The sequence below is a fragment of the Haliotis cracherodii genome, unplaced genomic scaffold (assembly GCF_022045235.1).
Source record: "Haliotis cracherodii isolate W230 unplaced genomic scaffold, xgHalCrac1.p SCAF_3, whole genome shotgun sequence".
NCBI classification, from domain to species: Eukaryota; Metazoa; Mollusca; class Gastropoda; order Lepetellida; family Haliotidae; genus Haliotis; species Haliotis cracherodii.
This window is the reverse complement of record NW_027266286.1, coordinates 60,172,580-60,187,354: the sequence shown is the minus strand read 5'-3', so window position 1 is coordinate 60,187,354 and position 14,775 is coordinate 60,172,580. Positions and strand designations below refer to the sequence as shown.

At 42.0% G+C, this 14,775-nt stretch overlaps 1 protein-coding gene across 1 annotated transcript; it reads right to left on the bottom strand.

The window, feature by feature from the left end:
- Positions 1–209: 209 nt before the first annotated feature.
- Positions 210–13,966, bottom strand: LOC139474642 (E3 ubiquitin-protein ligase parkin-like). Its single transcript, XM_071257734.1, has 11 exons — positions 13,525–13,966; positions 11,411–11,489; positions 10,086–10,210; positions 8,634–8,717; positions 6,565–6,677; positions 5,474–5,610; positions 4,883–4,944; positions 3,299–3,439; positions 2,302–2,382; positions 1,405–1,522; positions 210–511 (listed from the first exon to the last, which is right to left on the bottom strand). The coding sequence occupies exons 1-11, from the start codon at positions 13,696–13,698 to the stop codon at positions 408–410; spliced, it is 1,218 nt and encodes a 405-aa protein (XP_071113835.1). The 5' UTR covers positions 13,699–13,966; the 3' UTR covers positions 210–407.
- Between the last annotated feature and the right edge of the window lie 809 nt (positions 13,967–14,775).

The window sequence follows — 14,775 nt, the reverse complement described above, 5'->3', positions numbered from 1 at the left end:
CATGAACTTACCTAAATATACGCACACACAAGCAGTTCTCTTGGATTGGATGTGGTAGACAATTATTGTAAATCTGGAGATTGTCCATTACCATTATCAAGCAGGTAGTAGTTGCCAGCAAACCGTCTGGAATTGACCTAGGGCTGAGTCCAAATGTTCAACCCGGGTACCCCCCCACTACCTGGGTACCTGCTGTAGGTCTCGAGATGGGTCCAAATGTCCGATGGGAATAGTTTTCTTGTACTCCTGTGTCCGCGATCTCTGGGGTATCTTAGGCATTAATCAACATGAGATCAACAACATTTATACATATTTTCCAATGATGGAAGTCTTGGGAACACTAAGGCAGCTTGGTGTTTAACTTCAGGTGCATATTATTCTATTTACTACGTGGGAGGATTTGGACATTATCCAAACCAATGCTGGCCTTGACAGTCTCGGTCCCAAGCCTTGTCACACACCCAGCACCAGTCCTCGCCACACCGTGGACACAGCATGTGCATACAGCCGCCTGGAACAGAGTGAGTGAGTGAGTGTGTGAGTGAGTGAGTGAGTGAGTGTGTGAGTGCGTCAGTCATTATTAGGTCAACATGTTGGGGTGGGGCAAGAGTGGCTGTTGTCCTACTCCAGATTCTACACTGTGTGCGTCGGTCATGCTCCTTACAGCCATATCACGTTTGCAGAGCTCTCTATACAATCGCTGCCACCGAAAAAGCTCCCCACTGTGATAGGTGGCCACAAACATGCTTGGAAATGAACTCTCAGTCGACTGACTCTTTTGATGACTGTTAGCAAACTGATGTATTTGTTTGTCAATTTGAATTTCTATTTCATTACAATTATCATGTAACTGACATAGTAAGAATGTAAGGGGGAAGTTGGTTGATTTTCCGTTCGTCTGTAATCTCGAACCAATCCAATCAAACAAACAAAAAGGTTAATTCATCTAGGAAATATGATCAGTCGTAAACCTTTTCAAAATTCACAATGATGACATTCCCCAAGACATAAACAAAAGTATAAACATTACTACATTTGAGGTTAGGGGGCAAATTTTTTGAGATTCTTGTAATGGCCACACCCACACTGGTGGTTACCGAGAGTGCAACGAAGGTGTCACGTGCTGGGAAGGAGCTCAACATCTGTTTACAAAGGGGCATAACTCTTGTAGCCCTTCTTGCATACCACTAATAATATTGTTACTTCACAACGATAAGATGTTTACCACTTCCTCCAAAAGATATATTCCAGGGGGCTTTTGTGATAGGTAAGCCACCTGAACAAGGCCATTAAATTTTGGTCTGTTTAAAATATGACATGCCATTGGGGTGCCAATATGGATTAATTAAGACTTGGTTTATTGATACATATGTATATGTAGACTCTTCTGGGTTCCTTACTGACCGTTTCTCTCTGTCCTGGTGCCACACTTGGGGCAGGGCTTGGTGGTGCGGTCAATCAGGGACCGGGACTGGTCCTCCCACCGGGACCGGTCGGCCTGGAGCGGGTCCACGGAGTAGTCCTGGGGAGACAGGCACCACACAAACACTGAACCAGTAACACCACACTTACAACACATCAGGAAGTCCTCATACAAGTGGTGATGTATCATGTTTGTTTGTTGTTTAACGCCGCACTCAGCAATATTCCAGCTTTGTGACGGCGGTCTGTAAATAATCAAGTCTGGACCAGACAATCCAGTGATTGACATCATGAGCATCGATCCATGCAATTGGGAGTTGAAAACCAGAGTTGAAAGATAAATTTCGTGGTTTATGCCTGAAATGTTTATGTATGTCAGATATATTTTTCCAGAATTTAATTGCCCATAATAAAGGGTGCATATAACACACTAGTGTGTATTATACGCGATAAAATAAGTCTTGTGTACTTTGATCAATCGGAAGGGGTGCTAATTAGGATTGTTCACTAACCAATATATTAGCAAATATTGCTGTGGGCGCTTATTAGAGTGGGGCGCTTATTATGTCGAATACGGTATATGTTGCCTGAGCAGGCACTTATGCATGAATATGGCGCAGTAGAAATGTCCATTATTATAATTATTATTAAGATTCACATTGTACCATACAGTACATGTCAACAGCTCTCCTTGAATCCAAACAAGGACTGAATAATTAAAATTAACACAAGACCTTTTTATACCTGATCTCACACAGCTCACAGTGTATCTGTTTTGAACACACATCTGAACAGAGTTAAACACAGCCATTTTAAAGGTTGCCCTAAGTTCCTAAAAATATACAGCATCCTGTCACTGGCAGCATCTTCGTCACTTACCAGAGTCGGAAGTTGGAGGAGAGGATTGACATCACAGGCGCCATCATGGTACTCATTCTTGCAGTCACGACAAAATGTCATCTGTAACAGCGAGGGAGTGAGTGAGTATGGTTTTATGCTGCTTTTAGCAATATTCCAGCAACATCACGGCGGGGGACACCGGAAATGGGCTTCACATTGTACCCATGTCGGGAATCGAACCTGTGTTGTCGGTGTGACAGCGAATGCTTTAACCACTAGGCTACCCGACCGTCTCTGTAACATTAGTGATGAGAGATGTAGCAGTATGCTAGCAATATGGCAGGGGACACCAGAGGGCCTTAATGGGCTTCACACATTGTACCCATATCACACTAGAGAGATGTAGCAGTATGCTAGCAATATGGCAGGGGACACCAGAGGGCCTTAATGGGCTTCACACATTGTACCCATATCACACCAGTGAGTGAGTATGGATTTTCGTCGTTTTTGACAATATTCCAGCAATATTACGGCGGGGGACACTGGAAAATGGTCTATACACATTGTGGGGAAATCGAACCCTGTCTTTGGCATGACGAGCCAACACTTTCAGCACTAGGCTACTCCACCGCCCATGTCACACTTGTGGGAGGCTGATAAACAGTCAGCTTACAAAAGGTCCCTAAATCAGTGTACTGTCCACGACAGCGCCTGTAAGAATATTTTGCCTACTGATCGAATAAATGTCAGACAACTCCTGGCCAATGCCACTGTTGTTAGGCAGACATTTTGCAACACCTGTTACCTATGTGTAGCGGCCATAAAATTTCCGAGTCCCGTGATGGGATTCGAACCACAGACCTTCTGATCTGAGGTCAGACGCCTTGTCCACATGACCAAAGAGGTTAACCCCGTCAGCAAGCTGACAAGGTAAGGATGTCATCTGTGGGATGACTCCACGCCCTGCTACACATGCATGAAAACATTTGATCTAAAATTTCTTAATAACCAATCAAAAGGACACAATTATTCTTACCATGCAGTCTTTGGCAACACAGGTGACCTTTCTCCCTGCTGCGTCAAGGACGAAGCCCATCCCACATCCTGGTCCTGGGCACAGCACGCCGCCATCTTGTAACACATACTCCTCGGCTGCGAACGTGTTGAACCGCTCATACTGCAACACCACATCATACATTTTCACAAGTTGATATTGGTGGAATTACATGATTTAATTTCTTGCCCATTCCTCTGAGAGGATTCTGGGTTAGAATAGGTCACCAGTAATCCATGCTTGTTTTCCCTAAGAGTTTTCGGGTCAGAATATGTCCCAGGTACCTCTTGCCTTTTTCACATGACTAAATTTTGGATCAGGGGCTCAGGCTCTGTGACTTTCCTGAATGTGTGTCACTGGTTTTCCTGGTCCAGACCCTACTATTTACAATGCCTGTGGCAATGAACAACATTTATTCACTCACTGGTTGGTTTATAGTTTGAAAAGGCCATTTTGATAATGGGAAAATTATACACCATAATTAGTTATCTTCAGTGTACCCCCTCTCACCTGTGTGATATGAACCCCTCACACCTGTGTGATGTGAACCCCTGTCACCTGTGTGATGTGAACTCCTCACACCTGTGTGATGTGAACTCCTGTCACCTGTGTGAGATGAACTCCTCACACCTGTGTGATGTGAACTCCTGTCACCTGTGTGATGTGAACTCCTGTCACCTGTGTGATGTGAACCCCTGTCACCTGTGTGATGTGAACCCCTCACACCTGTGTGATGTGAACTCCTGTCACCTGTGTGATGTGAACCCCTGTCACCTGTGTGATGTGAACTCCTGTCACCTGTGTGATGTGAACTCCTCACACCTGTGTGATGTGAACCCCTGTCACCTGTGTGATGTGAACCCCTCACACCTGTGTGATGTGAACTCCTGTCACCTGTGTGATGTGAACTCCTGTCACCTGTGTGATGTGAATCCCTCTCGCCTGTGTGATGTGAACCTCTCACACCTGTGTGATGTGAACTCCTGTCACCTGTGTGATGTGAACCCCTCACACCTGTGTGATGTGAACTCCTGTCACCTGTGTGATGTGAACCCCTCACACCTGTGTGATGTGAACTCCTGTCACCTGTGTGATGTGAACTCTTGTCACCTGTGTGATGTGAACCCCTCACACCTGTGTGATGTGAACTCCTCTCACCTGTGTGATGTGAACCCCTCACACCTGTGTGATGTGAACCCCTTTCACCTGTGTGATGTGAACTCCTGTCACCTGTGTGATGTGAACCCCTCACACCTGTGTGATGTGAACTCCTCTCACCTGTGTGATGTGAACCCCTCACACCTGTGTGATGTGAACTCCTGTCACCTGTGTGATGTGAACCCCTCACACCTGTGTGATGTGAACCCCTCACACCTGTGTGATGTGAACTCCTGTCACCTGTTTGAAACGAACCTCTCTCATGTGTGTGACATGAACCCCTCACACCTGTGTGATGTGAACCCCTCACACTTGTGTGATGTGAACTCCTGTCACCTGTTTGAAACGAACCTCTCTCATGTGTGTGACATGAACCCCTCTCCCCTGTGTGACGCGAACCCCTCTCACCTGCACATCTCCCAGAAGGTGGAAATGGTGGCTCTCCTGGATCTCGGAGTTGGGACAGCCAGCTGAAAAATACCATGTCTGATACAATACCTTGCAGATATTTATGTGGAGTGGTAAAGAGGATCATAATTATCTGCTTTTGATTTATACCAGAAAAGAAATGTCTAATTACTGAAACATCAGGGCCCTGAATGTTTTACTGTCCTGGTCAAGGTAGGGTGTATCTAGCCCTGAATGTTTTACTGTCCTGGGCAAGGTAGGGTGTATCTAGCCCTGAATGTTTTACTGACCTGGGCAAGGTAGGGTGTATCTAGCCCTGAATGTTTTACTGACCTGGGCAAGGTAGGGTGTATCCAGCCCTGAATGTTTTACTGACCTGGGCAAGGTAGGGTATATCTAGCCCTGAATGTTTTACTGACCTGGGCAAGGTAGGGTGTATCTAGCCCTGAATGTTTTACTGACCTGGGCAAGGTAGGGTGTATCTAGCCCTGAATGTTTTACTGACCTGGGCAAGGTAGGGTGTATCTAGCCCTGAATGTTTTACTGACCTGGGCAAGGTAGGGTGTATCTAGCCCTGAATGTTTTACTGACCTGGGCAAGGCAGGGTGTACCCATACTCGGGGTGCTTAATGAACCTGCGTTCACTCAGCTGTGTTATTCCATAGAACTTGAAGCATTCAATGCACATCACATGTCCCGACTCACAAGGGAACACGAGCACTGGAGATCTGCAGAAATATTTTTGTTTTAAAAAAAGATAATAGTACAAAGGTAAAGTGTTTAATGCTGCACTTGTGCACAATATCCCAGCTGTATGACGGTGACCTGTAATTAATCAAATATGGGCTAGGTAACCCAGTTATGGAGTCGGGATAGGACAACATAACCAAACAAGTCAATTCCTACGACCAGCACAGGTTGCTAGGGAACAATTCTAACCCGGAATCCCTTCCTGGTTCATCTATCTGTACTCTCGCCATACGCAAACAAAGTCATGATTGCACCATTAGAAACTGTCCGTTGTACGGTGGACCCGTGAAGATTCCGGGGTAGAATAGGTCTTCAGCAACCCATGCTTGCCGTAAAAGGCGACTATGCTTGTCGTAAAAGACGACTAACGGGATCGGGTGGTCAGACTGGGTTACTTGGTTGATGCATGTCATCGATCCCAATTGCGTGGATCGATGCTCATGACATTAATCACTGGATTGTCTGGTCCATACTCGATTATTTACAGACCGCCGTCATATAGCTTGAATATTGCTGAGTGCGGCGTTGAACAACAAACCAACCAACCAACCGTTGTACTGTGGTCGGTAATATTTTTCAGATGAACTAGAAGCCATTTGAGTTGTCTCAACAAATAAGATCATGAATATTTTTAGGGGTATTTTTTTGCAGTGAAGAGCACACAATTTCATCAGTAATATCCCCTAAATTATTCATGATCCGTAACCTTTTTGTTTAGTACCGGAATATTTTTAATAAATATTGATTGATTTTTGTGATATCTACTCTATCCAATTCTTCTTACTGTCACATTTAATGTCTGTTGGAGCAGGACAGTAATGCTGACCAGTGACATGCTGGAGTTATTTCAAACAGTTTGCAAACATAGCTTTTGAGATATTCTGAGATATTCCACTTTAATCACACCAAGACCATAATTTAACCCACGTCACCTCACATCTGCACAGGTTATGCACTCAACTTCCCGCCTGTTTGGTCGGACATGTCGTAGAATGGCAGCTGATAGGCCGTCTGGGTGGGCCTGCACACATTTGAACACAAACTCCTGAAATGATTATATCCATAATTCAGACACGTAACACGTAATCATCCATCTTCCCGAGGCAAGAGAGTTAACTGACTTTAAAAGTCCAGTTTCAACCCTTGCCGAACTAGGCTGGAATTACTGGGCTCGATCGTAGCGCCACCAGTGGCTATTACGAGTTATGTCCTTTCTATGCCTCTCCTATTGACCAATCAGATTCAACCTCTCGTATCACTTGCATTTGCTTCAAACAAAACGGTGGTGCCCAGTCAAGACGATCTGATCGATAATCAAGATCTATATTGTGATAAAACGAGTCTTACATCGCGAAGTGCATCAAATCACGTGAGCACCTTGATTAAAAACATGAAAAGATTTAGAAAATGTCTGTTGACAACGAGTTAGTGGTACTCATGCTTTGCGAAAACCTGCAGTCGACCGAAATCTGTAAGTCACTTTACGAACCGGATTTTGATTTCGGTGCGCGATTTTGATTGGACTATGCATAGACTCGTTAGCCCAGCCAAAATGTAACTCCATAATACCAGCCTAGTTCGGCAAGGGTGGAAACTGGACTTTTATAGTCAGTTAACTCACTTGCCTCGGGGCGATGGTAATCATCAGAACTAAGGTCAACAAGGGTGCATCCATCTGATTTCTATTGGGGGTGGGAGCCAATGGTGGGCTGATTTTTAAAATGAATAGTTTGTACAGAAATATGTCCTAAACATATAGTGTTGGAAGTGGTAAAAAAACATAGTCGTGGAAAATACCCAAACATCAATTTGTTGGTGTTAATAGAGAAAATGAAAAGATTGTTTGATGTTTTTCAGTAATTAAATAGTTTGTTGACTACAAGTTAAATGGATGCTCCCTTAGCTGTGTCATGATATAATCAACATTTGTCACTAAATACAGCTGTTGATAAAGAATGACCATCAGAAATATCCCTTAAAATCTGCTTAGCTACAGGCACTCCTCCAAATGTTTCTGTAACCTGACCAACCAATCAAGTCATTTGTTACCCTAAAGTCTTAATCACATGTAACTAGTCAACAAGAAAACTCACAATAACATATATTGAATCAGAGTAACATATGTTCTCCTTTATTATATTGAAAATTCATCATTTACAGGTCTAAGCCTACTAGACACATGCTAGGGGCACGGGTGGCCCAGTCGTCTAAGGCTCCAGAATTCCCCATCCAGAGTTGCGCCCTTGGACAAACCAGAAACAGCTATGATTGTGGGCTCAAATTGCAGTTCGGGCTAGAATTAAACCCAACTCACTCACTCAACCGTATGCATTCATTGATAAAAAGTACATAACAATTATGCACATGTCACTTTGCAAAATATCACAATTTTCAAATTTGGGAATGAGAAGAAGACCAATGTTCATAAGCATGACGAGGGAATAGCATTTGTATGCAATGAGTGAGTGAGTGAGTTGGGTTTAACGCCGCTTTTAACAGTATTCCAGTTATATCGCAGCGTGTCAGCTTAATGTGGGAGTAAAGCCCGAAGTGATGCAGGTCTCAGACGTTTACCATTTCGGTGAAACCCACGAGCACGGGTTTGATGCTGACAAACCTAGAAACATAATCGGCATTCGAAACCAACTCTGCACAACGAATCGCGGCTCCTTAGACGACTGGGCCACCCGTGCCCCCTTGTACACAATGAAAAGACCAGACAACATTTCTCAACCAAGCAGTTGTTTTGCAGTGTTGTTTGTATACGTTTTGTCTCTGTATGACAAATGATGCAATTCTTGAGCGCCATGATATAACTGGGATACTGTAAAAAGCGGCGTTAAACCCAACTCACTCACTCACTCACTCACTCACTCACTCACTGAACCTACCAAATTTGATTATAATGGCCTCAACTTCTACAAGGCTTAGTAATAGTCTGCCCTGTGTCATGTCATGTGACGCTAAATCTGGAAGGAATATCTCTCTGGAATCCACTTACTGCAGCAGTCCCTTCACAGCTGCCATTCTTACACTCCCCACCCATGCTCCTTGACTGCAGCACATCGCTCCAGCCCTCAGGGTCCTGCAATACAGTGCAGTCTACATCAAAATGAATGAAACAAACTTGCTATTAACAGTTCAGGATTTTTAGCTCTGAGCTTATACACATTTAACCCTGTTCTGTCCAAAAAACCAAATTAGTCTGAATTTCAGAAAAAGAATACCAAAATGACAGTGGCCTGGAATTGAGAAATAATTGACGAGTGAGAGTTGTTTATCGTACAATAAAACACTGCAGGGAGAACAAACAATGAGTTGTGCAGCCCCTCCGTGTTTTATTGTATGATAAGACCACCCCGTGATCTAGTGGTAGAGCGTCCGCCCGGAGAGCGGAAGGTTCGGGGTTCGATCCTCTGCCGCGTCATACCAAAAGACGTAAAAAGATGATACTTGTTGTTACCCTGTCTGGCGCTCGGCATTAAGGGGCTAAAACAAGGACTGGTCGGCTCGGAGTCAGTATACTGTGTCTGAGTGGGGTATTCATGTTAAACTGCGGCATAGTATATCAGTGAGCTAGCACGATAAATCTGCATCAGTCCGGTCTAGTACAAGCAGCCACACACACACACACGCGTGCATGCACGTCGCTATATAAGTGCAATAATCTTGGACCAGACGTGAAACCCAATTTTACCTCACCTCACCTATTGTAGGATAAACAACTGTGAATCATTTATTTCTTACATGAGATATCAACATTGTGTACAGCCTCTTCAAGGATGTTGATAAAATGTACAAGATTGGAAATATTTACCAAAATTTCAATAACGATGACACCCTGAACAGAATCCGACCTCGAAATGTCAGACAAGTCCATTTTACGAACAGATGGGTTAAGTTTGGTAATTCCCGCATATTCACACAATTCTAATATCGATTGTCAGTACCTTTACCCCTAACACCGTTTGTCACATCTCTCCCACTCTTGGATGAGATCATTCGGTCACTGTGTTTCACTGCGTAGCCCAGCTACAACTATGGGGAACAACTTACTAGACACTTCTCTCAAAAAGAATAACGACAATCAATATATGATGTCATCAAGTTGTGAGTACTTATTCAAATCACGAGAAATGACATCATGAAAACAATGTTTTATTGTGAAATAAACCATGCTTCATTCTTGATTGTTCTTTGCGATTTATCATGTTTATCACGTAGCTATCTTATATATAATAATCGAATCGGGACAATGTGTGATAAATGATCAACACTGTTGGGGTACAAGGACACACCAAGTCACTACCTCCCCAATTCATTCAGACACATTTCAAGACCAGCTTGGATTGCTGTGGATAAATTCTAACCTGAAATCCTCAAATGAGAGGAAACAGGAGCCATGCCACTAAGTAATTTTATGAGGCCTAGAATATACAAATGCCATACTAACCCTGCTCAGAACGAAGGCCCCATCCTTGCACACAGCACACTTGACTCTAAGCTTGCCCGGCTGTATGGACCGACATTCCTTACAGTATACATAGTACTGGTTCTTCAGCTCACTCCCCTCACCTCCTGCAAGATAAAACACAATATTACCCTGCTGTAAGATAAAACACAATATTACCCTGCTGCAAGAAAAAACACTATATTACCCTGTTGTAGGATAAAACACAATATTACCCTGCTGCAAGATAAAACACAATATTACCCTGCTGTAAGATAAAACACAATATTACCCTGCTGCAAGATAAAACACTATATTACCCTGCTTCAAGATAAAACACTATATTACCCTGCTGCAAGAAAAAAACACTATATTACCCTGCTGCAAGAAAAAACACTATATTACCTTGCTGCAAGAAAAAACACTATATTACCCTGCTGCAAGATAAAACACTATATTACCCTGCTTCAAGATAAAACACTATATTACTCTGCTGCAAGATAAAACACAATATTACTCTGCTGCAAGAAAAAACACTATATTACCCTGCTGCAAGATAAAACACCATATTACCCTGTTGCAAGATAAAACACAATATTACCCTGCTGCAAGAAAAACACTATATTACCCTGCTGCAAGATAAAACACTATATTACCCCACTGCAAGAAAAAACACTATATTACCCTGCTGCAAGAAAAAATCACTCTATTACCCTGCTTCAAGATAAAACACCATATTACCCTGCTGCAAGATAAAACACAATATTACCCTGCTGCAAGAAAAAAAATAATATTACCCTGCTGCAAGATAAAACACTATATTACCCCACTGCAAGATAAAACACAATATTTCAGTGCTGCAAGATAAAACACTTTATTACCCTGCTACAAGATAAAACACAATATATGAGACATGATCATGAGAAAGTACATGCTGAAGTTCCCTTATCGCTGCAAAAAACATTTTCCTGGTTCCTTGAAGTCGATGGGGATTACACCGTCATAAACATATTAATAATAATGAACTACATTTCTTAAATTTGGCTTATGGATTCCACCAACTAAAAATAATGAAAAGTGGAAAAATCTGCAAAGCACTATTTCTGTATTCTACAAGTGTACAAATATCCTTTCAGCAATGTAAGTTAATGAAGTAGTTTAGGCAAGCCTGAGCCACAAGGCAGGTTCCTGATGCAGTCCCTAATCATTGGTGATGTAGGCATGAACCAACTCCTCTTGCGTAATCTCAAGGGGCTGAACCATTGATCAAATAGTTGCTTGGTTAAGTGACTGCAGTTAAATGTCAACAGTGCAAATATAAATCTTACCTTCTGATGTTAGAGTTTTTTCATGCCCTGAAATCTGTCGGAAGATGTGAAGAGTGCTTTGATCACCAATATCCAAATCCTGAGTGATAAAACATTTTTTAATTAAGATCAATATGACATCAGGTTGTGATAGACACACAGATTTTCATATTTTAGTCCGTGGATTCCACTGACTGAAGCCAAAACCCACATGAAAATATAATTTCTATATATGTGACTTCTCCATTTTTGGTTGATTACAAATTGAGAGATACAACTACAAAAGTCTTAAGGTGAGGTGACATGAAGTAGAACGTTGCGTCCAAGATTATTGCACTTAAATAGTGACGTGCATACACGTGTGGCTGCTTGTACTAGTCTGGACTAATGCCTATATCATATTTCTAGCCCACTGAGATACCATGCCGCAGCTTAACATGAATACCCCACTAAGACACAGTATACTGACTCTAAGCTGACCAGTCCTTGTTTTAGCCCCTTAATAATGTTAATGCCAAGCGCCAGGCAGGGTAACAACAAGTACCACATTTTAATGTCTTTTAGTATGATGCGGCCAAGCATCGAACCACGAGCCTCCACTCTCCTGGCGGACACTCTACCACTAGACCACGGGGGTAGTCACAAAAGTCTTAAAATATTATAGGGACTAAATAACAATAGATCAAAGTATTGTACATGTATGTTGTATGTATTCTCCAAAATTAAACTTAGCAAGTTACTGTAACGATACTAAACAATAGCATCCCCTTCCACTTTAAACTGACAAACTCATCAACTTGTTGCCAAATAACACTGACCCGGGAAGATCCAGGGTAGAACAGGTCTTCAGCAACCCATGCTTGCCATAAAAGGCGACTATGCTTGTCGTAAAAGGTGACTAACGGGATCGGGTGGTCAGGCTCGCTTACTTGGTTGATGCATGTCATCGATCCCAATTGTGTGGATAGATGCTCATGATGTCAATTACTGGATTGTCTGGTCCATACTCGTTTATTACCAACCGCCGTCATATAGCTGGAATATTGCTGAGTGCGGCGTAAAACAACAAACCAAACCAAAGCCAAATAACATAAAACCAGAGTCCAACCAGATCGCATCCAAAAGTGGGAGAGATATGACAATCAGTATTGGGAGAAAAGGTACTGATAATTGACGTGAAATTTGTGAGAATATCTGGGAAATACCAAACTTGACCACCCTGATCATAAAATGGACTAGTTTGACATTGCCAAGTTTGACATTGCAGATTGTATTCAGTGGGATCGTCATTATTCAAATTGTGTGCGCACTAACTGCGCTGAGTGTTTTTTTCTTCCTAAGTGTTTTATTGTACGACAAACAACTCCCACTCATAGCTTATTTTCTTAATAAAAGAATAACTACTAAATCATTTTCCAAATTGGATTGGAATTCAATGAGCACAAATCATGCAAATTAGAGACATGGCCGTTTCAAAGGAGATGTGAAGAATGTACCATGTCCAGATACCCAGGGGCATGAGAAGGCAAATGGTACACGGTCAAAATGATACACAAAATATTTATATGCCAAAAAACTAATATGGCAGATATGAAGTTTTTGATATGGCGAGCGTGGTAGCCATGTTTATATTCAGATTGGAATTTTGGCGTGAGAACGTCGTGGAGACAAAATAACTTGATGATCCTGGCAAGGTTTCAGCTTAATAGGCCCTGAATGTTCAGATGACCCAATAATACAAACACAAAAATGAGATAACGATATATAAGGGTAAAAATACTTTAGTTGAGTCTTGTGCTTCACAACAGGTTATAGAGAAATGGCCCCTTGCTAAAACGGTCACATACAATTTGGAGGAAAAGGCCCAAAAATATGGTGGTGTGGTCATTGGAGGAGAACCTTTTCTCGCGGAAAAGGGCGAGCGGAGCCGAGTAAGCTCGGGGGCTATCAGCTGTTGTTTAACTTGTTTACAAACATAACTTCAGAACGGTCCTGTCCCGTTAATAAATGGTAGAGCGCAGTGTGTGGGGGTGTGTGGGTGTATGTGTGTGTGTACGTGTGTGTTACTTCACCCATGGCTGTGAAAAGTGAAGACATGTTATTGAAACAATAAAAGTATAAGAAAGGATGCTTACTTGAAAAACACAATCATCTGTCAGCAATTTTCCACCAAGAATAATCCGGATTTCTTCCAGTGGCAAATTGACCTTCTTTGATATTTCACGTTTGATTTCAGGTAAACTGCTGGTTGGGTTAATTTCAACAAGGACTGCACAGTTGCTGTGAAATTTCACATTCACGGTAATCATGATGCAAGTTTATGTACATAAGATTACACCAACGACATGTCCATTTACAAACACATAACGTGATGTGTAAAGTGTCACTGTCAACTTCCTGAATCTGTTTTAACTTGATCACACGATCACAGTATTCACATGACAGACTTGTCAGCTGCTTGAAGTCAGAGAAACGAACACCCTGGATTATTTTGGTGTCGTTAATGTCGTGCAGTTAACATCTAATAACGAGAAACACAAGAAAATCTTCGCCTGTGTCAACAGGACTACACGTGCTTGTCACTTGTTTTGTTGTTATTTGACATGCGGTATCAAAATGTGAAATATATTAATCACGTACAATGAGTATTAAGCATTGCAAGTTATATCTTAATATGTCAATATTTATATACGTAACTATGGTCATAGTGTCACTGTATTTTTCAGTAAATAAAAAAAACACCTGCTTGGAAATAATACCAGTAAGGAAGTAAACGTTTGTTAGAAGGATTTCCGTAACTAAATTCATTTCAACTTTTAACAAAATATCATATTACTGCCTTTTCGGAAAACGTAAATAAATTAATGCATAAAAAAATAAAAGATAAGAATTATGGTTCGGAATGTTTTTCATAAATAAATATAATGTCCTATTCTACGAAGTTCGATTTGAAACAATGTACTCATTTCTTCCCTACTAACAAGATAAGCTGGGCCCCGTCTATCATACCGCAATGTGCGCAAGTTGACAGCGCGCATAGGGAGCCGAGAACCTACTTACCAACATGGCGCTGTTCAGAGTAACGTCTCGTGTGGGAAATTCGTTGAAGTCTGTGTTTGATGCCACGCCAGTTGCACTTTATCATAAGAATGTAAGAACTGATTTTGATAACAGTTTAAACGATTACACAATCAGTTGATGGAAGATGCATGTTGCTTACAATCGTAATTTATGAGCAAAGAAACGTCGTTATGTAACTTGTCCTATTGTCCGCTTGATCTTCACCTACTCCGTCTTGGGCTAATCAAACGGTTAATACAGTTACCATTCAGTTTTGATGTGACAACTGTCCTAAACAATAGCCAATACCCCCGATTTAATCTTAG